The sequence below is a fragment of the Epinephelus fuscoguttatus genome, linkage group LG20 (assembly GCF_011397635.1).
Source record: "Epinephelus fuscoguttatus linkage group LG20, E.fuscoguttatus.final_Chr_v1".
Classification (NCBI taxonomy): Eukaryota; Metazoa; Chordata; class Actinopteri; order Perciformes; family Serranidae; genus Epinephelus; species Epinephelus fuscoguttatus.
The window spans coordinates 18,612,174-18,640,111 of NC_064771.1; the positions used below are offsets into that span (position 1 = coordinate 18,612,174).

At 42.2% G+C, this 27,938-nt stretch overlaps 2 protein-coding genes across 5 annotated transcripts; both read left to right on the forward strand.

Annotated features, from left to right (window-relative positions):
* The first annotated feature begins 200 nt into the window (after positions 1–200).
* Positions 201–12,263, forward strand: mazb (MYC-associated zinc finger protein b (purine-binding transcription factor)). Of its 4 annotated transcripts, none has more exons than XM_049563212.1 (7): positions 201–1,316; positions 1,498–1,732; positions 3,892–4,322; positions 4,872–5,119; positions 6,684–6,747; positions 7,269–7,440; positions 9,383–12,263. In XM_049563212.1, the coding sequence occupies exons 1-7, from the start codon at positions 1,284–1,286 to the stop codon at positions 9,724–9,726; spliced, it is 1,527 nt and encodes a 508-aa protein (XP_049419169.1). In that variant the 5' UTR covers positions 201–1,283; the 3' UTR covers positions 9,727–12,263. The 4 variants fall into 4 exon arrangements, with proteins under 4 accessions (XP_049419169.1, XP_049419172.1, XP_049419171.1 ...); XM_049563215.1 differs by having other exon boundaries at positions 202–1,316; positions 3,892–3,998; XM_049563214.1 differs by having other exon boundaries at positions 203–1,316; positions 1,498–1,648.
* A 5,639-nt stretch (positions 12,264–17,902) lies between these two features.
* tlcd3bb (TLC domain containing 3Bb) lies at positions 17,903–26,542 on the forward strand. Its single transcript, XM_049563720.1, has 7 exons — positions 17,903–18,354; positions 19,689–19,893; positions 20,148–20,231; positions 20,812–21,037; positions 22,784–22,879; positions 23,851–23,960; positions 26,243–26,542. Exons 2-7 carry the CDS (start codon positions 19,769–19,771, stop codon positions 26,508–26,510), a joined length of 909 nt encoding a protein of 302 aa, XP_049419677.1. The 5' UTR covers positions 17,903–18,354; positions 19,689–19,768; the 3' UTR covers positions 26,511–26,542.
* Positions 26,543–27,938: the final 1,396 nt, after the last annotated feature.

The window sequence follows — 27,938 nt, forward strand, 5'->3', positions numbered from 1 at the left end:
TCGACTATAATTTAATCATTTTCAATTAATAATAATTTTATATATAGGTTACGAGTACCTGCGAGATATATATATATATTTGAATATGTATTTTTATGCACATTAATTCTGAAGTGTTTGTCATCCATTGTGTGTTTATGCCGAGCAGCTCTCCGTCCTGTGTACTATATCTGACTCTGACATCATTATTATAGGCCGACAGGCAGGCTCTGTGCGCACTGCCCTTTAAGATGCGTCTGTAATCTGGCCGTTAATGGAAAGTCATTCCTGCTGTTTTCTGCGGTGCAGGCAGGAGATCTGCTCCAGCTGGCCTCGGGAAGGAGACAGGAAAAAAAACAACCGACCGACACTACCGTGGCGCATTTTGTGTCGGCCCACAAACCCAGGAAGGAAGGGGAGAGGACGGGCCCCGCCGAGGGAGACGGAAATGAGAGGGGGGTGTCCAAAGAGGAAACCCTATCCCTTTAAGAGCAAGTGGGACATAGCGGTGCGAGAAAAGGAGAGGAGGGGGAGAAGAAAGAGGAATTAAAAAAGAAAAGGAAGAAAGAGACAGGGAGGGAGGAGGGAGAGCGGGCGATAAAAAAAGAAAGATGACATCCTCGCAGCTGAACGGCCGAGGTGGAGCGATAGGCTGCGGCCCGGCGAGAGCGCCGCTCGCCGGGGTCAGGGCTTGAATCCAACAACGAGGCTTCGACAAACACCCGATTGGCCTATTGGGGGAAATCGGAAAAATAGATTCATAAATTAAAAAACAAAGCATGAGCTGCTGTGCTGCCAGATACGTGTGTTATAACTCATATTTTTCATGTTCTCTTGCGTACAAATGCATTTATTTCCCGTAGAGTGGTTTGTGTTTATTGCGAAAGTGTGATAGTGTAAAATGCGCTTTTTGGTGGGCTTTGAGAGCACTTTGGTTGTGTGATGTGGCGTTTTAGTGAAGGTTGGTGTTTGGTGAATGAAAGTTAGACACCAAAGTGAGAAGAGAAGCAGGCCATTATAGGAGCTGGCCTGCTCCACTCCTGCCTGTGTGCTGCAGCCTGCGTTAGTCAACAGCTGCGTGCATTTTAATTGACAGCATTAGGCTACCTCAATGAGAAAAACATATTTTTGCGGACGACTTTATTCACGTTTCGCAAGAAAATCCAGGAGCCCGGCGTCTCTGCTGCAGGACAGGCGACTGTTTGCGCCTCGATCACCGGTGGGCCGATCAAAACCATGCAAAGGCTGCCCTCCTCGATCTCAATCAGGAGCTGACGTTATAATCTCCATCGCTGTGGCGCAAAATGGATGCTGCTTGGAGCAATTTTCTCTTCCAGGTAGGCTTGCTGAGCATTTCTGGCCTCTCTTTCTGCTCTCATTGTCACTGCGCGCATTTTCTCACATTGTGTACCCCCAGCAGCCCCACAGCCCTCACATCTCCTATTTCAACCTAGCACCTCAAGATAATGCTGGGACTTGTGTTTACATTTGGTGATGGCCTTCTGCTTGCTTCTCCAGAATACTCCCACCCAAAACCAAGTGGAGGGGAGCCTCCAATCAGAGCTCATGCCCGTGCATACGAGTTCTCCCCAAACCCCACCCACAGAGCACATAGCACAGCCTCCTTCGACTGTGGACACTGCTGCTCTCAGTGAGGAACCCCTGCCTGGTGAGGGACACTGCACTGCATCCTACACCTGTGGAGCTGACAAGAGTAAATACACAACACTCTACTCTCATGGGGAGGATTCAGGCAGGTGATATAATCCCAGGGACTTTCATTTTGGTCATTTGCAGGTGAAAAGATGGAATATTTTTGTATATATTTCAAGAACCCCAAAAATTCAAATTACGTAAATTCCATGAGATTTATCTGGCTCTAAAAAGTCAGAGTGATCTGGTCGCTCAAATTGGATTTTTTAGATTTTAGACACCTAAAATTCAACACATGAACATCTGGGTTATCAGGACACGTTGTTCAACATCAATGTTTCTCAGTATTTATTTGATTAAAGGTCCAGTGTGTAGGATTTATGGGGCTATATTGGCAGAAATAATCACCTGAAAATAAGTATTGTTGTGATTTGTTACCTCAGAATAAGACGTTTATATCTACCTCCTCGCAAATTTGCAAATCCTAGGATGGTGAAGGAATAGCCTGCCTCAAGGCCAAAACACACTCCCGGCAAAGGCCTCACATTAAAAAATACATCCCTATTATTTTCAATGTACAACCCAAAACCAGTGGGGGCTACATGCACATCGGCACTCCAGGACGCACGGCCCTGTAGCACGCCGCTGTCCTATTTCCAGCTTTGCCACCTCCAGAATTAAATGCACTCTACTTATACATACAAGCTCCCGTGGCAGCTCTTTTTCTCTGCTCCTATGGTAGCTCGACTCCTCTCCTCACCATTGATGCAAACAGAACTCTGTGTGTGACAAAGAATGGATGAGGAGAGACTTGTTGAGGTCGAGAAATATCCCGAGCTAAATGACCCACAATCCCGTCGTTGTAAAGGCAATGGCTAAAAAGATATTGCCGGGCCAGTTATGGCTCTCGAGATCGGCTCTTTAGGAGAGAAATCAAGTTTAATCAGGGGCTCTCCACACATGATTTTATGCTAATGCAAAGATGGAGGAAGTACAGATCTTTTAGTAAAAGTAGTTAACTTTGCTCGGTCGTCTGTTGACGGGCTGCAGCGCAACACGTCCAGTGTGTGCCAGGGGCGGCATATGATGTGCCGTGCCCCGGTAGCAGCAATGTGTTTTCCTAACCAATCCAACCAGTGAAGGCAACAAGTACTAGCCAATCACAGGAAGAGAAGGGTAGGTCATTTCTTCGCTATCCTAGGATTCTCAAATTTACATCCTCGTCTATGGATATCGCCATGTTTCGCTCAGTTTTGACTGTTTTCTGAATGTTTTCTTACTTTTAGCGTAGTTGACTTGTCTATGGTTAAACTTTCAAAAAACGTCATGAAAACTTGATGTAGTTTTCATGACGTTTTTTGATGCTTGATGCTTTTTAGAGCTACAACCTGTGATTAGAGTTGAAACAATTAGTCGATCAATTTCTCAACAGAAGCGGGTAAAAACTGACCTTGAGGGCATAAAATTTCCAATTTCTATTAAAAGATAAATGTGACATTGCTATAACATTACAGGGATGACTTTTTTTCTTGGTCAGTAGCAGAAAACAGCAGAATGACTGTCGTAAACAACGATCAGACCAAGCAAAGGAGCGCAGTGTGTACTGGTGTATCAATACTGCGGAAATTGAGTATTGAAAGTTAAAAGAAACTATTTAAAGTTTCTTAACAGCTTCAGTGTCTCAGATTTGAACATTTAATAGTTTGTGTTGGCCTCTGTGACAGTAAACTGGATTTTATTTTTGATTTGGGACTGTTGGCCAGACAAAATAAGCAACATAAAGATGTCAACTTGAGTTTTTTCACTATTTTCTCAAATTTAACTGACTAGACGATAAGTTTTGATTATTGTTGCCATTAAACAGTAACAGTTTCATCTTCAAATTGCTTATTTTATCCAACCAACAGTCTAAAACCCAAAGATATTTAATTAACCCTGATGGAAAACAAGACAGCAACAATTATTTCATTCCTAGTTTCATGCTTACATATGTGTTCACCTGCAGATTACCAAAACAGGCTTGACTGGGACGATGCTTTACAGCAGCTCATTTTGCTTATTGCTATCTTCATTGACACATATTGAATATGTCATCTTTGTTTGACTTGTCATTTACTCTCTAAACCTGTTTGTTCACTAGATGTTACTGTTACCAAATTTGCTTGAAAGATTACTTTAAATGACTATTTCAAAAATTCAAAATCAATTTACTGGAAATTAACACCTCTCTGTCTCTCCTCCCGCCTCCTTGTGGTCCAGTGAAGCCAGTGTCTCGGCCGCCCCGCGTGCCCCACATCTGTGCCATCTGCAACAAGCAGTTCAAGAACAACTACAACCTGCGGCGGCACCAGTCGGTCCACACTGGGGTACGCATGAAGGACAGGGCCAGAGAGCAGGCGGAGGGGGCAAAGGAGGGAGCAGCCGGCCAGGTTGCGGTGGCGGTGGCGGCCCCGTCGGCGATGGCGGTGGGGGCCGGAGGGAGGGCGGAGAGGCCCACTGTTCCCCTCTCCCTGCTACACCTCTCCGCACCTCCCACTCTCGCCCCTCCCGGCGTGCTGGCGGGGGCCCAGCAGCCTCCCCTGGGTAGTCAGGATGGTGAAGGGGTTGCCATGGCTAACGTAATGGCTAGTGTTAACCCCCATGCTCCGCCTCCTGCTGCTGTCGTCATGGCCACAGGGGCGACAGTACAGGTGGGTCAGGGCCTTGTGGAGATGGCTGTCGTCAACCCCAAACCTTCAAGCATGTTGTTTCTCTAGCTGCCTGGCCACAGGGACGGTTTGCCATCTTTTTTTTTTTTTGGATCTTACAAGCAGTTACTGTGTGTCTCCTGCTGCATCTGACTGAAACTCTCCTGTGTGTTAAAGTCTACAAAATGTCCATGTACAATTATCAGCTCAGGGACCAGTAAATTTCATCCCAGGGTTTGGCATTGGTCCCCAGTTTGAGAAACAACGTGCTAGAAGCCCCCCCACGCTCCCCTGCATGTTCTCTGTAACACAAACAGTGTGAAAGCAGATAAAGACTTTAAATCCAGTGGGAGGGAGTTAATCTAACACGCGAATCAACTGTCAGACATGTTTTGCAACTTTGGTACAAATCAGGCGGAAATATCAGTGTGCATTTGCATGCAACAAAGACATAAAAACATGACAATATGTAACACTGAATGTATCTAACTGTAATTCTACTTTCCATCTAAACTCTGTAGTTTGTGTATCTGCTTGTTTGTGTTGTCTCAGCGGCCTGCAAATCCCAACCCGAACCCAGTGAGGAAGAACCACGCCTGCGAGACCTGTGGCAAGGCGTTCCGCGACGTCTACCACCTCAACCGCCACCGCCTGTCTCACTCAGACGAGAAGCCGTTCTCCTGTCCAATCTGCCAGCAGCGCTTTAAGAGGAAGGACCGCATGAGCCACCACGTGCGCTCCCACCAGGGTGGTGTGGAAAAACCCTACGTCTGCCCCCACTGTGGCAAGGCTTTCTCCAGGTGACGATGCGGAACAGTTTAAGTCTAAAAACATATAGGGCCCTATCTTAAATCGGGTACTAAGTGTCCCACTGCTACTTTCAGACCGACGGTGTTTTAAGTAGCAAATGTACTTTTTCCTGGACGGCACAGTGGACAGTGGTTAGCATTGTCGCTTCACAGCAAGAGGGTTTGCATGTTCTCCCTGTGTCAGTGTGGGTTTTCTCTGGGTACTCCAGCTTCCTCCCACAGTCCAAAGACATGCAGGTTAATTGGTGACTCTAAATTCCCCGTGTGAATGGTTGCCTGTCTCTACATGTCAGCCCTGTGATAGTCTGGTGACCTGTCCAGGGTGTACCCTGCCTCTCGCCCAGTGTCAGCGGGGATAGGCTCCACCCCACAGCAACCCCTAACAGAATAAGCGATTACAGAAAATGAATGAATGTACCTCTTCCCCTCTGTGTACCCAGGGGCGTGTAGGTCTTAAAATGAGGTGTGTTCACTGGCATTGTTGGCGCATTGCTATTTTTAGGTAGCAGAAAGAGATTGACGAACTAAAATGTGGTCTTCCTGCTACTTAAAGGACGCATTATGCAGATAGTAAGATGCTAGTTCACAACAAACTCTGCTCGTTACACACCCATGGATTGACGGATGTGTTGTGGATGGGTGAATATTACCTCATCAGTGAGGAAAATTTGATTCTCTAAAATGTGAACACAGCAGAGAGCAGAGCAGAGCTGCTGTCCAACTCCACACTGAGAGATGCTGGGCGCATTTACACACGAGGAGCAGCACAACTTCAGTTTAGTTCTGTTTCTTCTGTTAACTTTATAACTATAGTTTTAAGTTTTGCTGCTTATATGTCTCACAATATTTGCTGCAGTGACATCACCGCTCTTACTGCATTACTCTCAGCAGAAAATGGCTCGCTTCTCCAGTTTGCTGAATCAGCCATATAATAGCAGAGCCCCAGGTGCGCCTGGCTTTTAAAGGGAATGGAAGATGACACTTGAATTGGTTGAAATCATATCTAGAACACACCTATGATTAATTAAGGGACTAAATACAACACCTTTGCCCCTTTGCGCCTTACTTGGTGCCCAGATTATGAGCCGGACACGCCAAAAATGCACTTTAGACCATGCGCTATAGATCATTTAAAAAGGGCCCACTCTGTCAGGATCAAGTTCGTCAAGGAGAAAGACATCCTTTAGCTTAGCTTAGCATAAAGACTGGAAACAGCTAGCCTGGCTCTGTCTGGACAAAACAAATTCTGCCCACCAGCACCTCTAAATCTCACTAATGATAACGTTATATCTCACTCATTTAATCTTTTCAAAAATTAGATGTAGAAATGACGATTTGCTATTATGTGCCTGACTGTTTCTAGACTGGGACCACTAACTAAGCTAAGACAGCTGGCTGCTACCTGTAGCTACATATTCAGCACACAGACATGAGAGTGGTATTTATCTTCCTGTCTAAGTCTTGACAAGAAAGCAAATACGTGTTTTTTTTCCACTTTAAAGGGAGCCCTATAACTGATAGTGTCCTAACACATTGACTCTCTTTCTCTCTCAAGGCCGGACCATCTAAACAGTCATGTCAGACAGGTGCACTCCTCAGAGCGACCCTTTAAATGCCCGGTGAGTCATGTTTACTCTGTAACATTCTCTTCTATCAGCTGCACACAGCGTCGTTTTTTTTTTCAGTCCATTCATGTTAACAATGGCCGTGTTTACATGCACTGTGTTCCCGATGACTCAAGGTTGAGGTTTTGTACATTGCTGCACTTTAATCTGTGTCTTCGGCTGATATCTGTTGACATGAGTGAATGAACATTGAGAGCATTACCATGGAAACTGATCTGGATAGAGTACATGTCTTTCTGAAACAGAGTGCAGCATGTATCTCACTGTGATTGTTGTATTATATTTACATGCAGCAGCTTAAAGTCTGATACTCACCTGAGCATGACAAACATACTCAGTGTGCATACTATACATTATATATGTGTGTGTTACAGTATGTGAGGTTATTTTCCATAAAGAGTTGTAGAGCAGCATTGGTTCTTAAAACTTGGCTGATTTACGTGTGCATTACGTGTGCACAGGCTTTTGCTTTTATATGTTTCTCTGCAATCACCCTGTCCTCCGTCTTTTTTCAGACCTGTGAGTCCAGCTTTGCCACGAAGGATCGTTTGCGTGCACACATGATTCGCCACGAGGAGAAAGTCCCCTGCCACATCTGTGGCAAGCTCCTGTCTGCCGCTTACATCACAGATCACATGAGGGTGCACAACCAGTCACAGCACCACGCCTGCCATCTCTGTAACCGCAGTAAGTACACATGCTTTAATTTATTAGTTTACATTAAAGCAGCTAACATCAATATTTTTACATTAATTGTTAATGTTACTACACGTAATACACCCCGCAGAGAGTTCTCCTCAGCTCTGCAGTTATCCTCAGCTCTGTGGAGCTTTAAAGCATCTTTCACCTGAGTGTTTTGGTTTTCCAGTCTGTGTCTAATGCCTGTCATACACGACAAGACTTTTAAAGGACTAAAGTCTGACGCCCTCTCATATCTAAAGACATCCCATCCTGCTTCTGGTCCACAAAAACGCATGACTCGAAACACAAAATAAAATGTGCCATACGTCGACAGTATACTTGTCAATTGTGGATTAATATAATCTAAAAAAAACCAAAAACTATGTTTTTATCTTTACATATTTGATTTGTCGCCTAAACTCGTGACCAGCCTCCGTTGGTTAGCTGCTCTATTTTAGTGGGAGGAGACCGTGATAATGAGAGGCAACAAGTTTCAAAAATTAAGATTCCTCCCTAAAATAAGTTCTGGTTGGAGCTTCGGATACACACCACATTAAACACCAGCTCATGTTCACTTTACAACTTCACCAGTTTCACCTCCTTTTCCACAATACAAAAGAACCTGTTCATGTTCTTTACTGTCTACCCAGTTTGCTGCTTCCCGTTTGGTGCTGGAGTGAATCCAGCAATCGGTTGTGGACAGTCCTCTTGCCATTGAATTTCAGTATTTGCATGAGCCACGATTAAAACTTAGATAATATTAAACATGTTTGATTTTATTTGAACATCAGAGAAGATGAGACTGAGTTTTATGATCATTTTACACTCAACAATTGAGATCACAAGAGCCTGCACCAACTGAGGTCAAACTCTCCTGATTATAATATGATATTAAATCTGCGACAATAAAATAATTTGAAATGTTGTTTGGCATAATGTCGGCATTAACCGTTTCAGTTATTTCCAGCCACAGCAGGCAGCTGTTCTCAGTGAAAAAGCGCTGATAAATCCACTGTACATGACCTCCCCAGCACAAAATAACGCACAGACCCAAGTAGGGACTAGCTGGTGGACATAGTGGAGCTTTTAGCAGCAAAAGAACAGATATTTCCCTCAGGAGGGTGAATATTGTTGTTCTATACCTGCTGGATATGTCAGTCGGCAGCTATTTGCTAATGAATCTAACATATAAACTTAAAAAGTGGCCAAAGAAATCTTCAGGCTAAAGTGCAGGTAAATTAAGAGTATTTTACTGTATTCAACCTGTAATTCCAGCCTTTTGTTGTAAATGTGTGTCAAATAGCACGGCTGTTTATCTGTTTCATGATAAGATGAGATGCATTTTCACCACAGACACATTATGAGATGTTGTTATTTACCTTTAGAGGTCAGTTTTAGTCATTTGTGGCCATGTACTCTGCATAAGCAAGATCAGATGTCAGCAGGTGCTGGGTATCTGTACTCGATACCTAATAAACGATTCCCAGATCTAGAAGAAAAAAATTCTTCTTCTTATAGTTTTGCTTGCAGCTGTCACCACAAGGGTTCTTTGATTGGCCCACTACCACAACAGCTATAGCCCATACAGTTCGTGGTGTGGTGAAGTGGAGCACAGTGTATTTGTCAGAGTTGGAAATTGAGCATGCCGGGATGCAACCAAACTCTACGAAAATTATACAACTTTGTAACAAAATAGCTTATTGATTTGGACCAAGCAAGACAACTCTAGGTCTGAAAGCACCTCAAGGGTACTGGTATTGGTACTGGTGTCATAATTTTTTAACTGCTCAGCCGTAGACGTCGCTTTATGACTTGTTACTTCATGTTGACAACTGTTTGGATTTGAATTTGCTTGGATCTTCTGTTGGCTCAGTGCTGAATGAACAAGCTATAACATCTCTATTTCTCACTGAAACAACTAAGAGTCATTTCCACTCTCCTCCCTCAGGTTTCACCACACTGACATACCTTCGTGTCCATGCCCAGAAGCACCATGGCCAGGAGTGGAAGGATAGTCCGGGCGGATTCGGTGGCACAGCCTCAGGCGGCATACTCGTCTGCCACTTGTGCGGCGTCCACTGCAAGACACCCACTCAGCTCCAGGGTCACATGGGCACCCATAGCAACAACCAGGGTGCCCCGAGCCCCATCACCTCTAATGTGGCTGCCAGCAGCTCTGTCTCCCTTAGCAACATGGTGACAGCGCCTACTGTGTATGTCACTGGCAACACGGTGGTGGACCTGCTCGTCACAGACTGCTCTAGCATCGCAGCACCACAGTCCCACAGTTAGCAGTAGAGAGCGCAGCAATAATAACCTCAGTCCCTTAACAGAGGGCAAGGTTAGAGAAGGTCAAAGTTACGCGTAGATGCTGATCCGGTTTCAGTTTTGTAATGTCCCCACTTATAGGTAAGGTTAGGATTAAAAGGTGGGGGGAGATTAACTCCAGTCAGCATTCAAGGGCAGTATCACCTCAGAGCTGCAGAGCTGGAGCATCGGAGAAAAGGAATCTGTATTAATAGAGCAATGAAGTCATGGAAAGAGGGACCTTTGTGGCTGCAGCGGCTTCATTGACACTAACGACAAACATGGATGTGCTGCCCAAATATTCCTGAGTGCTCTCGTGCATTGAGGACTCCAGTGAAACTGTGGTATTGTGAGCATCTACTGTATTACTGTCCCCTCTCTGCCCTCTCTCTCTGTCCCTCCCCTCAACCCTGGCATTGGCTGCTCTCTGCAAGTGCACCAAGTACTGTATATCTCTCACCAGCTCTGATCTTACCTCCATTTTGCAGCTCACTTACTAAGAATCCAAATGGCTTGCGTTAAGAAGTAGTAGGGAGAAAATAGCTCATAGAAAACGTAACGAAGAAACACTTTAGAGGGGAAGTTGTGTGTTTTGGGTGTGCGTGTAAGTCAGGGCTCTGCTAGCATGTTAGCTTGTTTGTTGACAAAACTAAAATCAACATTTGATTTTTGCAAAGCTGTAATGCCAGTTTATTAAAGGGTAGCTTTGGTATTTCTTTTTCTTACCTGGACCCTTTTTTCCCCACGTTTTTGTGTCTAACTGACTAATAGGAACAACAATTCTTGAAACTGGTCCAGTATTAAGCGAGAGCGCTGCAGCTGGCAACAGCAACAGGCTGCAGTGTAATGTTAAGGGCAATTGTGCACCGTCAATCTACATCAACTAAAAGTGTTTGTGTTTGCCACTGACAGGCTCAGATTAATATTATAAGTGTCTGACACCATTATGAAAAGTATCCCGACAGAGATAGGCCTTTTTGTTTAACCAGAAACAGCCCTGAAATCGCTATCACCAAACCCACCAGACTCCATTTAAATAAACAGTAATTTTATTATTGTAAAACACTCTTCATTCTAAGGTGACAGAAACAAAATTAACTCATAAAAGTCATCTTGGTTCATCTTTCCACTGTTCCAGCAATGAACAGCTCTGGTTTGGTTGAAATCGAATCTTAATTCACCCAGTTAGATGTGAATATATGCTGGATCTATACAGGCTAAAATTACTGTTTATTTAAATGGAGTCTGGTGAGTTTGCCGATAGCGATTTTGGGGCTGTTTCTGGTCAAACAAAAATGATCTTTTTCCTAAACAAAAACCTCTATCTCTGCAGGGATCCTTTCCACAATGTACAAATACATGGGACACAGATTCGGCGCAACACATCTGCAGCATGCCCACAGCAGAGGGCGTCCATTATAATCAACTGAAGCTGCTACACTGACCACAGAGGCAGCGCTTGCCTAACATTATTTTAACGTAGCTCTTCCTTTTTTTCTGTACACATGGCTCTGCAGCCCTCTAAAGGCGAGTACCGTGTGTTTAAAATGATAAAACTGAATATGTTTGGGGCGTCTGTGACTTAGTGGATAGAACAGGCGCCCCGTGTACAAGGCTGTTGCCGCAGTGGCCTGGGTTCGACTCCAGCCTGTGGTCCTTTGCTGCATGTCATTCCCTCTCTCTCTCTCTCCCCCCTCCACGCCTAACTGCCCTGTCAATTAAAGGCAAAAACACCCCAAAAAATATCTTTTAAAAAAAAAAAATTAATACGTCATTATAGAGGTAGAGGTAATGCAAAGCAGCAGAGCAACCGCATTGTTACGTTTCATATTAAATAAATTAAATCAGTGCATTCTGTAGTTAAAATATTAATTAATTTAGCACCAGTTAATGTAGCCAACACTTCCAGACCCTCCATAATCAGCTGCATCATCACTCATTGCATATCAGTGTGCACACAGAGAAGCTAACAGCAACCCACATGCTACAAAGACCGTCTGTGTAGCAGGTAAAAAATCCAGCTCAATCTTCCTGGTGCGTCGCCATTGTAATAATAATCTGAGCCTGTCAGTGGCAAAAACAAGCACTTGTAGTTGTCAATTGACGGCGCACAAATGCCCCAATCGGTTACGTTGCAGCCCATGTCATGGCTTGCTCAATACTGGACCAATTTCAAAAATGCTATTTCCTGTTTGTCACTCGGCCACAAAAACATGGGACAACAGGGTCCAGGTTGAAAAATACCAAAGTTGCCCTTTGAGTCTCCAGAGGGCTGTTTATTGATCAGGACAGAAGGCCATACGTGTTGTGGTCGGTATGGAATTGTGGGATGTACTTGTTTATTTGTTTCCTAAAGGTACAGAGATAAGAAAAAAGTTGTGTTCAGGAGTGTCAAGCACCTTAAATAGTTATTGTTTGATTCAGCGAGGATCAAAATGGGTTTGAGATTTCTTGGATTTTCTTGCTCTGAGTCTTCCTCTCTGAGTCTGGCCATCAAAAAAAAAAAAAAAAAGAGAAAGAAACTGCTAATCAACACTTCAGCTTCTGACATGGCAATTCTTGCACCAGAAAACTACCTTTTTGCATGAAAGTAAGCTAGCTCAGTCATGCTTATCGTTAGGGAGCTGTCATGACAAAAGAAACCTTTTTAGCAGTTCCACCGAGTTAGTTGGCTGTAAACAATAATACTTATAAAAGTGTTGATTTTACTCAGAACATTTTAACATCGTTGGCCATTCATTTGATTGTAACTGTCATTGCCATAGTCCTTTTTTGTTTTCTGTATGTACCAGTCCAATGAGTGAAACTTATGCATTAGATTTAGTCATTTAACTCTGTATAGCACATAATGCTCCGAACGCAAGTCATTATCGTTCTACATTAATCACGTGAGGAATGGTCACTTGTCTGTTGGATATCTTTGGTTGCTTTGAGTTTTCTTGTGAGTGGCGTGGTGTCGAGAAAGGGCTTATAAAGTCATAAGTACAATGGGAGTTTGACAACACCACTTGGTATGCTGTAAACAAATCCTGGTTTTGTACTGGAGTGCTTTTTCAGTTTTGTGTTAATATGTTACCTTGGAATTTGTAGAGTTGTTTCTTTCTTCCTTTTTCTTTTTCTTTGGAAATGTGTTCTTCCTGTTGAGAAAAGTAGTGATTTATTAAAAAAAAGTTAATTTTAGGTTTTCTCCATCACACTAAGAAAAAAAAATAATACCTCTACTCTAGGATTCTGTACAGCTCTTGTGATACATCTTAATGCCTTATCGTACTCAACTGCATTTTAATTCTTTTATGATGAAATATTTCAAATCTTAGTCATGGATTCATTAAGAATATTAATGGGATGTATTTATATTTATATTTTTATATTTCTCAACAGTATGCATGTCTAAAAGGTTGTTAGAGCAAAAAAAAAAAATCAATGATGCTTAATACAGTCATAAATATTATGTTATTTTGTAGATGAAGTAGAGATCATGTTATTATTTTGTAATTTGGACAATTTAAAGTAAAAAGAGTAAACAGGCTTTGTTTTGTGTGCTGATCTGTTCACCCACTACACAGCCATCTTTGTCTTGTTAAAGGTCCAGTGTGTAGGATTTAGTGACATCTAGTGGTGAGGTTACAGAACTGAAACTTATCCTGTGTGCCAAGCAGTTCAGACCAAAGTTTTGCAACAAGACGAGACGAGTTGAAACAGGGAACTACTTGCAATGCGCCGCTCTGCAACGTTTTAAAACCCTGCTGGTTCACACTGATGCAACAAGATGACATGGTGGATCATCTCTATGCAACAACTCTCTGTACTAATGTTCTGATTTCCAGCTTTTAAGGTTTATTTTGTGGCTGAATATAATTTGTAGCCTCTTAAAATATGAGTTAGGATAGTGATAGTGAGATACTGGCTACAGCTGCATTTGTAGCAGTGATGAAACAGCAAAAAACAAAACGTGTATCAGATGGATCAGATGGATGGTGTAGCAAGTGAATATGCCATTTTGACTTGATTCACACATTCACTGCTGCAGCTTTTTTCTACACCGTTCTAAAATGGCTTTGTCTCGTGAATCACTGGTCTAAACTGGATTTGAGACTCCGCTGGTCAAGTCGTTGGCTGCTGGTTTTAGATCGTAAAGCATATCACCTGTTTCTACAGCCAATCAGCTTGTAGTGAAGTTCGCTGGTCGGGTCAAAATGACTGCAGACAGCGTGTTTGCTTGCTGCAGCATGTGCTCTGTCCCTGCCCAGCCCTCACTGACTGATTAATAGACGCTGGTTATATATTATAGTGGTGTGTTTATTATGAATGCAGTCCATCTGATGCTTGTTTTGCTACTGCCAATGCAGCTGTAGCCAGTATCTCAGTATCACTGTCCTCATTCATATTTTAAGGAGCCACATCCACAAAATAAGCCTGAATAAGCTGGAAATCAGAACAGAAGTACAGAGAGTTGTTGCATAGAGATGATACACCATCCTATCTAGTTGCATTGGTGTGAACCAGCAGGTTTCTAGAACATGGCAGAATGGCACACATCCACACAGTCATACATGAGACAGAAAAGAATCCTTTTTCCCTGCTGCCTCCTACTGCAGTGGTTCCCAGTTGGTGAGTCGTGGTCCAAAAGTAGACCATAAATTCATTCATTCCATTTTATTTTTAAGTACATTGAATTTCTGGCACCAAGATTTATTTTAAAGTGCTGTTTCCTGCTGTAGAGTGAGTGATTAATGGACAGCTACTTAACAAAGACAGCAAACTAGCTTGACGACATGGCCAAACGCAAGTATGACGCTGAATATATTTAACTGTGTGGAAGTAAATGACTAAGGAGAAATCTGGACACCGTGGCTGGACCAGTTGGAAACCACTGTCCTACTGCTCCTAATGGCATTTGCTAGAATCCACTGTAGCTGAAGGAAAACAACCAATCAGAGCCATGGTGGATTCTTGTAAATGCCTTTAGAGGCAATTCATATTAACACTGTTAATGGAGACACTCCCATGAGAATGTGACTACACATCAACATAAGTCTTGCTTAGGTGCAATAGAAGTTGTCAAAATATTTCCCAACAATTTCAGAAAAACTGATGTTGATTACCAGAGGTCAGCCTTCTTTCTGGATATAAGATCAGCTCCTGCACTCTCTACTCTACACTCATGATAAATGTACTCAGTAGTTTCAGTCAAGTGACAGTTTGAATAAGGTAAGTCAATAAATTCAATGGTGACAGAGTGCAGGATTGGATTTTTGTTACTTATTCTCCTGCTCAGCTGTCTCAATACAAAGTGTGCAAAGATCACTTTTCCTGTTTCCTGTGTGAGGTATGTTTAGAAACCATGCAAAGAGATACTAACTCTCTGCACTGACAGCAGCCAAAACACAGAGCAAAGGAATGAAACACACGCTTTGTGTGTTTGACTTGACAAACTTGTTTTATTACTGTAACTACAGTATGCTATTATCATCACCATCAGTGTATAGCAAAGCTGAACACAACAAGTTTAGACACGTTCTCTGCACACTGCTGAAAGCAAGTCTGGAGAGGAAATGAAAATACTTAAGTTAAAGGAGCACACCAAAAAAAGTTCATTCCAACAAAGTTACTCCTGGAATTCATTTAACCTTGAAACAATTATGTTGTATAGCTGAACTTTTTTCTTAACATTAACTCTCTTCTTTCACATTTGAGATGTGAATCTTCTTCTCAGTTACAGTGGAACTTTTCATGGTCTTGTAATTCGTAGCGGATGTTTCGTTCAATTTTACACTCAAGACAAGACAGCTCCTATTTCAACCTCCAAACTGAATGTCTGGTGACTAAAACTGTAACATTGTGCTCAATTTGTCTTACCGGCTTCTGGTTTGACTTAAAGCACTTTACTGAAGTTTAAATGACATCATTGCAAGTTAGACAGTTCCTGGGATTTCCACAGCAGCAGTGGAGGAGGCTGAAGGTAAAATGTTCTGCAAACTTTTTGCTGTCTCACAGAGCACTATCTCTCTTCGATCTTACTTTCATATTATTTAATTGAAAGGTTTTATCTCCCAGGTTTGTGTACTTAAATGATGATTTTTGCTTTTTAATGTTTTTATGTATTTGTTTGTATTTCTTTCACCTACTTGTGTGTTGCATGTACTGATTAAGTCCTTACTACTACATATTAGATATGGACACAGTATGTGTTAAGAATTATTTACAGCCGGTATGACCATGGGCAGATTATATGACAATGGACCCCCGGGTACAGACATGCAGAAGGCCCCACCACCTCTGCTACACAGGAGCAAGAAACTTTAGCCCTTTTTACACTGCTCTTCAAGTTGTGAATTTCACAATGTTATGCAGCCTCACTGTTCTGTATCAAAGGTACAATTGCAGAATGAGAGGATAGAGTTGTCTCGCCTTTAAGCTGGCATCAGAGGTAGTAACAGAGCCAGAACGACCTCTGTATAAATGGGGCAGCTGTCATGGGTGGCTTCTTACCCCCAGAACAGAGGATGAGATCAGCCGCCTTATAACAGGGACGGTAAATGATTTTTATTGCCATGTTAATGCCAGTGTTATCGTTCAGAAAGCACTGGAGAGCATATGTTACATGTCACACTACAGGCAGACCCTGTTGTGTTACGAATCACACCGTCACGCCTCTTTTGCTTCCGTGATGCCGGCATGCTGTTCAAGATCACACACTGGAGCAGCACGATGCCACTGTTTTCTGGCTCTGTGTAAAAATGTAAAGGTGGTATGAAGAAGGGACTGCATACCGGCCCTATAGTGTGATCTCTGTGTAAAAGGGGCCACAGACTTTAAAGTCGTTTATTATATTTTTTGTTGTGGTTTTGCATCTCTGTGTAGTTGTCTTATATCTCCTTCTGGTCATTTTGAGTCTCTTTGCAGTTGCTTTACATCTTTTTGCAGCCATTTTGTGTCTCTTTGTGGCTGTTTTTCCATTTTTATAGTCTTTTTGGGTTTCTTTGCATTTATTTGTAGTTGTTTTGTGTCTCTTAGTGACATTTTGAGCCTCCTTGTAGTTGCTTTGCCACTCTTTGTAATCATTTTGTGTCTTTTTGTGGTTGATTTTCCCCTTTTCATAGTCTTTGTTAGTCTCTGTGTCCCTTTGCAGCTGTTTTGCATCTCCATGTAGCCAATTAGTGTCTCTTTGTGGTTGTTTTTCCCCTATTTATAGTCTTTTGGGGTTTATTTGCATTTCTTTGTAGTTGTTTTGTGTCTCTTAGTGACATTTTGAGTCTCATTGTAGTTGCTTTGCCACTCTTTGTAGTCATTTTTGTCTTTTTGCGGTTGTTTTTCCCATTTTGTAGTCTTTGTGAGTCTCTTTGTGTAGTTTTGCAGCTGTATTGCATCTCTGTAGTCATTGTGTCCCTCTTTTTAGTCATTTTGAGTGTCTTGCAGGTTGGAACATGTAGTTTGTAAGGGTCAGAGGGCCCTGGGTCTGTTGCTAGTAGGCCCATTCAGCAATCCATTAATGGTTATGATTTTGTAGTAAAGCAGACCAAAAGAAGACATCATATTGAAAAATATACTACATCCTGTAGTCTGTTACAGAATGTCCCAGTTGTACAAACAGTGAAAACCACTCTAACAGTTTTACCATGTGCTTAACTGTAAGGACAGAGCTGGGTTATCACTGCAAAGCCTGAACAGTGCTGAACTGATTAGCATGTAATCTGCAAGCTTCCAAACACATCAAGGTTTTCAAGGCTGCAAAATGTCACAACCATGAGGCTGCAAACATACCAAGCATCTGTGATAATGTGCAGGTAATGACTGCTGATTGATCAGTTGATTTGCAAATGCTGGTCGATCCAAAAGGTCAAATGACTAACCTGTCAAAGATAAACACGTATGTGAGTCTGTACAGACACAACTGGCATGAATGGTTAGGTAACTGACTGACTGGCTGTCTTAATGAAACAGATTTCTGTGAATTAAATGCACAAATGCTGAGTCCTTTTGCTTGTGTATGAATTCCTATATTTTTTTTATGTGGACAGACAAATTATGAATGCAGCTTAAGCAGATGCCCTCCTTATGGGGAATCCATTCAACGTTCCCCTGCAACGACAAAACCCAATTTACAAAATGCAGTGCGGTGACTGGTGCAAATTTCTCGTCATGACATGAGCTGCTGCTGCCTGGACCTGTAGGAACTAGCTGGCGCAGCAGTCCACAGCGTTGACTCAACGTTGCATCTGCGAGGCTGAGACAGCGGCATCTCTGCTCTGCTGCTGCGAGACAGATGAGATGACATAGCGACTGGACGAGCTAGCGCCACCTCGACACCTGGATCAGATCGTGTCTCTGTTTTCCCGTCGTTTTCCCCGTGATTTAATTAGCTATTTGCTTGAGCTTGCTTAGACCGCAGGCCAGTCACCAATGCTCCCAGTGAGCTGCCCTCACATAGATGTCAATCTAAGTTGCTGCAAGCTAGCGTTAGCTCGCTGCTGCTACCCTTCAGACATCGAAGTGGCCACATAAACATGCGGATCATCGAGGCGGAGACCCCTGGGACATCTCTAACGTTAAACGCTCTCTGCAGGACACGAGTCTCGACTAGCCGCTGACTGGACTCTGCAGAGCCTTTGTGTAAATGCTGTTTAAGATTTTTTTTTTCATTTATCCTGAACATGTGTGAACTCCAACCTGCTAGCCAGCTAGCCGCGGTTAACTTCCAACGGTCTCGGTTAGCTTAGTTGCTACCGCTAACTGCTACAAACAAATAACAAGCTAACAGAACATTTTAACGTGTCCACGAATGAGTGACAAAATATGCTACATCGTGCATTGAACTATCAGGTGTTGCTTATAGATTGTCACCATCTTGCTAACTACCGTTATTTGAATTTGGTCTTAACGGTACAGTTGCTAACTTAACCAGCGGTGACTAACCGTTAGCTAAGTTGCTAGCGTCATTGTTAGCAGGCGATTCAACAGCGCAGACCGTTAGTCATGCTTACCAGAGCGAGGGATGGCATTTGATGTTAGCAGTATTGTTTGTTTGCTAAATTGACACACTTGCATGCTAGCTGACCCATATTTTCCTCCTAACAAGTTGACAACCACATTCCAATTATTGTTAATTTGCGTTACGCGTAGCTTAATGTTAGCTTAACTAGCCGGTGTATTTAACGGTTAGCGAAGTTAGCGTTAGTTCAGTGTCAACTAAATTTGATGTGTGCACTCAAATGCATAGTAATTTGGACAAAGTTGAGCTAACGCTAACATTAACAGTTAACAATATGGCAAACAGTGTCAAAGCTAGAATACTTAAATTATACAGCAACCTACAGGCGGTTTCAATTCACGTATGTGGTTAGCTACCCGTTAATAAATGGACCGTTATTTGTTTCTGACACAGGTAACATTAACAGTAACGCTATTGCCAGGAGCTATGAGCACCAGCAGTCCATGCTTATGTCGATATTTTCGACGTCCAAGATTTTAAAATAGCGCAATGCGTATTTTGCTAATGGACTTCAACTTTTTAATGAGTCAGCTTGTCTAGTGTAAGCAAACCGCGCAACCCTATGAAACTACCACATGGTTGCCCCAGGACTACATGGGACAGTGAATACCATGTACAGTGTCATTATATGGACAGAGCAGCATGCTGCACAAAAGGGCCTCTGTGTGATATTCGGCCCCTGTCACTGCACTCAGCGTTTATATAGTCTCCCATGCACTGTCCTCTTTCACATTTAATATAAACACCTTTCCCACATTGTGCCTGGGCTGTTCACCCCGCTTCATATTGTGCATATATCAAAGCCTCAGATGAAGCTAGAACAGTGCATTGCCACATACGGTGGACTGCGATAGTGTGCTTTCTTATCTCAGTAGGTGCAGCCAGATGTGGGAGTTGCCACCAGTGAGATCAATATAAGCTGTTCAGTCACGCGTTGCTATTTTGTGTGTTTCAGAAAAGGGGAAAGAGCGACGGATCTCAAGGACCAGATTGCCCGCGTGAACTTTTTGCCTCTCAGACAGATCGCCAGGGACCATGCTGACCATTCTAGCTGCTGGGTCTGTGTTCTTTCCAGGCCTTTTTCTGCTGTCCAAACAATGCTTGAAGTCAATCCCAGCACTGAGGTGGAGCGAAGGAGATGCAGTCATTGTGTCTGCCAGGTGAGACCTTCTAAAACTTGTGTGCACTTTAATGACAATAGTGTGCTCCCCAAATTTCTAGCACATCTGTGTTGCTTTTACTGCAGTGCTGTCCAAGTTATTTTAGACTTGAGCTCATGTACATTTCTTTATGATGGCAGGTTATTTTGTCACTTTCAGCTGCATATTTTTTGCATAAAAGTGTAAGGGCACTCCTTTCTTGGGATGTGTTTAATAATGAGAAACACATTTGTTGTTTACTTTCCTGCTTCCAGGTTGGTTTCATCAGTTCAGGCAGTCATGGCCTCTTCAGCTGGCTACATCATTGCTTCTTCCTGCGAGGACATCATCGAGGACCAGTAAGTCAAGAAATGCTTGGCAGAATATATTCCGCCCCATTCGGCCAGCTTGACTTGTCTTTATAATGCATTTAACAAATCAGCTGTCAAGATTTGTAATTTCCAATTCTTGAAGAAGGGTCCAGACCTTTGAATCCACCCACTTACACAGAGTTGGGTTGACTAGAAACAGAGTGTGATGAGTTAAGGCAAAGTTTGGGTCATTCATCAGCTACAAATGTAAATCAAAAATGTAACTTGTTGTCACTACCCTGACACGTAGCCACACATGTCAGGTGCTGTGCAAGCAAGTGTAACATGTTTTAAGCTCAGCCGTCTCAAGATATTTCTCTCATTAAATCTGCCTTAAGCATTTCAGCACTCTTTCAGATGGTTGTAAATCCAGGTGAGGTGGGTCCCATTGAGATTTTTCTTTTTATAGAGTAGTCACTGCACTGATATGTCAAATTTTGTTTTCGTCACCAATTTAATAGGCGAACATGACATTTGACATTGTGTGTTCATGCTGGTAACAAAGCTCTGTTTGTATCCATCCTTTCTTTTCTCCTTTAAAAGCCAGCTTCTCTTCCTCTCTGCACAGGCACTGGCTGACTAGCACTTACATCATGTTTGCTGTTCCCTACTTCGTGTATGACATCTACGCAATGTTCATGTGCTACTGGTACAAGCTGCGGGTCAAAGGGCACGAGGAGGCGTCGGCAGCGCCCCAGCACATGAGCACAGCACTGACCAGCTACCTGCGTCGCGAGTTCCTCATGGTGCTGCACCACGTTGTCATGGTCACCGTCTGCTTCCCCGTCTCTGTGGTAACTGTCACACATTGCTCTTTTTGTTGGGCTTGGATTTAAGTGAAGCAAGGGAGAAGTATAGCACTAATTATCTCTGTGCAGCTTTCTATTCTTAGTTAGGTTTTATCATGTTTTAAAGGAACATTGAGGTTATGGGGGAATTGTTCTTTTTGGTTTCTATTTTATTCAGAGTGAGTCTGTATGTCTTAAATGTGCATTATGACGGTGCATTATGAAGGTATACCGAGGGGTGTGATTAAACTTCATTATCTCTCCAGAAGACAGTATTTTGTTAGTACACACAAAGTCTTAAAAACTACATCATAGTTGGAATTTTGTTTTCCAAAATAACTGCATTATAAGGTCTGCAGCTAACAAATGTTTTTTATTAGCAATGAATCTGCCAGCTATTTTCTCTTTCATTAGTCGTTTGGTGTATAAAACATCAGAAAACCCAAAGAAATTCAGTTTACTTTACTGTTAAGACAAGTAAAAGAGAAAATTAGAAAAAAATCCAAGTATGACAAGATGAAATCGGTAAATACTTGTCATTTTGTGCTGAATGAAACAACTAATTGATTATCAAAATATGTGCAAATATTCTGTTGAACAACTAATTATTGCAGCTTTTCTGTAGTTTATAGTTGTAAAGGTAGTTATCCAGGGCCAGTAGCTGCCATAGCCATGTGTGTGTGTAAATGCATGGATTAGAGAGGTGATATAAGGTCATTTATATTTAAAATCAGAGGTGGGACCAAATCACTGTTTTGCAGGTCACAAGTAACTCTCAGGTCTTGGCGTTCAAGTCCTAAACTTTGAGTTTCGAGTCCTAGACAAGTCATACTGTACCTTTTTAACCAAATGTAATAACAATTTAACAACAGAGTAATATATTAAATTCACCCTCACATAGACCCTGAACACACACAAAAAGATTTGTACAAATGTATACTGTTAAAACAAGTTTGTTGGAAGTTGTTGGGTTGCAATCTGCACAATTTACATATTGCAATTAGTATTTATTGACCACTGCATAGTTGCTGTGTGCTAATGGTATTATTTTTGCTGTCATTTTTGGAGTTGGCGCTCAGTAACGCAGTGTTAGTTTTTCATGGTTTTCTCCTTTTACTTGGCTGGATGCTGTTGGATTGATTCAAACAAAGTAGATCTAGGGAATTAAGTGTCAACTTGCTGGGAATGAATAATGGAAATGAATTGGTTCAGGCACATTTTTCAACTTGCGTACCTTTTAGTCTTCAGGCTTGGGGTGAAGGTATCAAGTATTTTCAAGTCGAAAGGCTCAAGTCCAAGTGAAGTCATGTGTCAAAGTCCAAGTTGAGCTGCAAGTCTTTTTTGATTTTGTTAAGTCTAAAGTCACCAGATTTGTGATTAGAGTCCAAGCTTTGTGATGTAAGCCCACACCTCTGCTTAAAACTACCAGTTTCCATTTTTGGAGAAGTTCTAACAGTGTATTTCCCCCTGTTTGAGAGAAGTTGCTACTTGATACCATAGATCTTAATTAAACAAGCTATTCAAAGTTCACTGTGTACCACGAGTTCAGCATGACATTAAAACACCCACCCACATGTTTGTGTGACTCTGGGTAAAGTAGAAATTACATCTCCAAAAATGTACTACTTGTTGCCTCTAGCTAGGTATTTATTTACAGAGGGATATTTATTGCAAATGTACCAGAAAGTCCACAAAGGCACAAAGCTGTAATTGCATTTTAGACAAATAATCATCTTCTTTTTCTCTCTCTAGTTTTGGCGACAGGGAAAGGGAGATTATTTCCAGGGTATAATGTTCATGGCTGAGCTCAGCACTCCATCCGTCTGCTTAGGAAAAATACTCATCCAGGTGAGCGTCTTGGTTCAGCCTTAAGTGATATTCGGGTGTGTCGTTGCATGTGCATGTGTCACACTAAAGTTCTTCTGCACTCTCCACTTCTTTTCCCCTCACTGTTTATTCAATGGAGAGTATATTTCCCAGCATGCAGCTTGTTCATGCCCATCGACTCATGTTGTCGTGAACAGCGCTGTCAGAAACATCACTCATTAATTGGTAACAGTTTGCTTGAATACACCATTGTAGGACCTGCACAACCCCGTGTTAGCTTTAGGTTTGTGTGGGTGTGTGTGCAACGTTTCAGTGTCTGGGTGAAGGTTTTCCCTCCACTGCTTTCTGCTTGCCTCCCCCCATCAGGGGCTCCCACAGCTGTTAGCCTCTGAATATAGCCCCTAGTATTTAGTCTGGATATACAGCAGATACAATATCAGGTTGTCCCTCTACCCTCTATCACTCAACACCCTGCTCCTCCAGTCCCTGGCAACAGTCCATGTGGCTGTTTGATAAACAACAGCTGACTAAAAGCTGTGGCTTGTAGAGCTGTCGTCTTATACCTATAGAATAAAAAACAATAGAGTATTCATTAATGGGGTGCCATGTGATTCTAGGATTGTGAATGGGCAAGAGGAAAACCTTTTTTTAGCAGAGAAATGTGTGCAAGCTTGTCCTCTTTATCTCACTGGAGCAGGTTGACTGTTCGATATAAAAGTTAAGTCATCTGCAAATATAAAACCAAAAAGACGGCTTCACTGACACACACACTGCCCTGTAAAAATCAGTGTCCACCCAGTTGCATGGCACACCCTGCTCTCCATCGCCAAGTGTCCAGTCCGTGCAGATAGTATTAACAGATATAACGATGTTAGTGTTAACGGTGAAATGATGGCAAGAAGGATTAACCCCGTCAGCTTTCACCGAACTGTACTGCTTGCTTTTCTTTCTCTCTCTCTTTACCTCTCCCTCTTGTTTCTCTCTGCTCTCAGTACAAACAGCAACACACTCTCCTGCACAAAGTGAATGGGGCTCTTATGCTGATCACTTTTTTCATCTGTCGAGTCCTCCTCTTCCCTTACCTCTACTACGTCTATGGAAGGTATGTCTGTCTTTCCATCTCTGTTTTTCTCATGTTCTGCTGCCTCGCTCAGCTTTGGGTCGATAACTTGAACAGTCACGTGATGTCTGCGTTGTGTATTAAAGAGTAACTTTGGTATTTGTTACTCTGGGCCCTGTTGTCCCATGTTTTTGTATCTAAGTGACTAATGGCAACAACAGTTTTTGAAAATGGTCCATTAAAAGTGCTTGTTTTTTTTGCCTCTGACAGACTCGGTTTGTTATTATAAGTGTCTGACAACATTCCCTACAGAGATAAAGCTTTTTGTTAAAAGGCAAGATCCTTTTAGTTAAACCAGAAACAGCCATGACCTGTATCACCAAACCCACCAGACTCCATTTAAGCCTTTGAAACCTGGAGCGACATCACTTTTATTGTGCTGCTTTCAGGCGCCTTTATTATTATTAGTATTAAGTATTTAGACCTTTGAATCCTGATCAGATTGGGGCGATTTCTTTCAAAAATATTTGGGGAAAAGGAGAATAAGTGATCTGGTAAGAAATTGCAAAAAAAATCAGAAAATTATTATTATTATTTTTAAAAATATGGAAAACAGAAAAAAGCTAGGAAAATAATTACTCATTCATTCATTCATCTTCTAACCGCTTCATCCTCTTGAGGGTCGCGGGGGGGCTGGAGCCTATCCCAGCTGACATCGGGCGAGAGGCAGGGTACACCCTGGACAGGTCGCCAGACTATCGCAGGGCTGACACATAGAGACAAACAACCATTCACACTCACATTCACACCTACGGACAATTTAGAGTTATCAATTAACCTAGTCCCCAATCTGCATGTCTTTGGACTGTGGGAGGAAGCCGGAGTGCTGACACGGGGAGAACATGCAAACTCCGCACAGAAGGGCTCCCACGCCCGGGATCGAACCGGCAACCCTCTTGCTGTGAGGCGAGAGTGCTAACCACCACACCACCGTGCCGCCCAACATGCAAACTCCGCACAGAAGGGCTCCCACACCCGGGATCGAACCGGCAACCCTCTTGCTGTGAGGCAACAGTGCTAACCACCTTGCCATCCTACGAAATAATAATTATTAAATGTAAAAATGGTACAGGGTTTTTTTTTTTTTTTTTCCTTCTTTTTTAAATTTAAAGCACTATTTTTAGGTAATTTCCTTGTTTGTTTAACTTTTTTTATTTTACAAATGTTCTCAATTTTTATTTTCTCTTTTTACTAATTTCACGCTTACTTTTTGGGGTCTTTCCTTTCTTTGTTCATTGCCTTCTTCCCGCATATTTAAAAGAATTTAAGCCAATTTGCTCAGGTTTCAAAGGGTTAAATAAACCGTAATTTTAGGGTGTAAAGGGCTAGCGTATTTTCACATCTAACTGGGTGAAGTCAGGGTTTATTTCAACCAAACCAGAGCTGGAAACGAAGACAACTTTTGTGTTTATTGTTTCTGTTGACTTTAAATAAAGTGTGTTTTAAGACAGTAAAATTTAATTTTTATTTAAATGTCCTCTAGTTGGATTGAAGGTGATTTCCATGCTGTCTCTGGTTAAACAGAAAGGATCGTCAGGGTGTCTGCAGGTCCTTAAAAAGTTTTAAAGTGTCTAAAATTCAATTTTGTAAATATAAGGCCTTAAAAGTCATTAAAAAAGTCTTAAAATGTGAATTTGTGAGGTTGTAATTGCCTAAAACATTTTATGTAATTTAATTTATCCAGCTTTTAATTTCATTTTTGCCTAAACGAGTCAAGCTCGTCTGTGTGAAAGTCCAAATTTTTGATGTTACAAATCTTTAAACCCACCCTACTGTCTTTTTACTTTGTACTAAGACTTACCTGTTGGCAAACCTAAGTCACTCTAATAACCATATTCCTACATAAATAAAACCTGCACATATTCTATACTTAATTATATTAAAATGATTTTGAGCAGATCTTAAAAAGCATTACATTCAGGTGTCAAATACCTGTAGACATCTGAAGACATCTTACTCTTTCACAAAACGTTGACCTCTGATGGGATCCTTTCCATAATGTTGTCAAACACTAACAACAATAATATGAGCCTGTCAGTGGCAAAAACAAGCACTTTCAGTGGATGTAAAGTGATGGTGCGCAAATGCCCGTAGTGAATACATTGCAGCCCGTTTCACTGGACAATTTCAAAATTGTTGATCCCAATATTCACTTAGACACAAAAACATGGGAACAAAAGGTCCAGGTTGAAAAGTACCAAAGTTATTCTTGAACTATGTAAGAATCAGAACATGTGTTTACAATATTTTGTCTTTGGATCCAGGTACGCGTCCATTCCCTTCCACATGGTCCCCCTGTCGGTGCCCTGGCACTGTAACCTTGGTGCTGCTCTGCTCATGGCCCCCCAGCTCTACTGGTTCTCCCTCATTTGCAGGGGCGCCCTACGACTATTCACAGGCACCTCACGCTCTCAGAGACCACGTCCGACCACAGGCGCAGCCAAGGAGAGGCAGACGGATGGTAACACACTGCCCCAGCCTGCCAACGGCTACAGCACGCGCTCCTCAGAGCCTGAGCTCACCACTCACTGAGAAGAGTGGAGGGGGGGGGGGGGATGGGATGGGACGGGATGGGACGGGACGGGACGGGGAGGGAAGGAAGGCGAATGTACCAATGAGTATGTAAAGGAAAGAAAGCTGTGAGGGGGAAAAAAGTGAGACTTGAAACTAGTAGCAATATGAAGAAAGCTACAGACAATGGCCTCAAATCGTGCTGAAGTGTTCGCGGCCAGCAGTCAAAAAAGATTTGGTTGCTGGCCTCCAATTACTTCAGCGTCCAAGTTTGTAGGAACCAAGCGGAGGGTTAGTGCACTCAGTATTTAAAGATGTCATCGGGCACTGTGAAAGATAGGAAAATGCACTGACCTGAGAGGAATTTGCCTGGATGTATAGCGAGCTTAGGTGGCTATTTCCCTCATGTAGATCAAATTCAGTCCTCTCTGCCTCACGGTATAGGAAGAGCAGGAAAATAGGAATGTATTATATTGTATGTTAGTACATTTGCTGTAGATGGAAGGCCTCATTCAGTTTAGTAATGAAGAAGACCTTCAAAAAAGAAAAAAAAATCCCGGCTAAGCAGTATTTTGACTTGTTAGTGTTCAATATCTGTATCCTCTATGTAGTCACTGTCACTCTAACAAAATGTAACCAACCTGCAGACTGACTCATCTTTAGAAGGGAGATAATCTCGTAAGACTGTATTCTGCTGCCTTATCCCTTTCCCCCCCATTCTTTGCAGTTTCTTTCTGTTTTTAATTTATTTTTATCCTCGGAGGGGAAGGAAGAGGAACAACGTGACGGGTGTACATAGCCGATGTAAAATTGTCCTTATTTCCATGTCAGTATTAGATCAGCGTTGATTTTAACTTATTTTTTCAGGTTCTGTCTCATTTCTGCATCCGATGTTTCGAACATTTCAGCATTGAAACATTTCACCGTTTTCCAGCTTAGTGTACGCAAACCTTCCCCAGACGTTAACGACAGTGCTTCTCGTTTCAGTGTAGATATGACTTCATTCCATGTACTGGTATCACAAAGTGTTTTTTGCATACGAGGAAGTGATGCACAGTAGCAGTCACTTTAAAATGAGTGTTTTGGGTTGTTTTTTTTTTTCTTTTTTCAGTTTGGTGCTGATATAAATCTCAAACTATCCATTTGATTGGCTGAAGTATTTCAGTGAGGGATTTGAGTATTTATAGCTTTGTCAGGGGACTTGCTTTGTTGCAGTTTGAAGGGAAACAAAAGACAAATAAGCTCATAGGGAAGCATTCCCTTGTGATTGACATGCGGCACATTTGTCCACGGCAACCTCTGATGACGTTGCTCGTTTATTTTTTAACCATTGTTATTAAGTCCGACTTGTTTAAAGCCTTTTACATAATTGCTTTGGTCGTTTAGCCGTTTATTTGAGCCGCTGGTTCTATGAACCTGTTACGAACAAACTGGCTAGTTTTATCATTT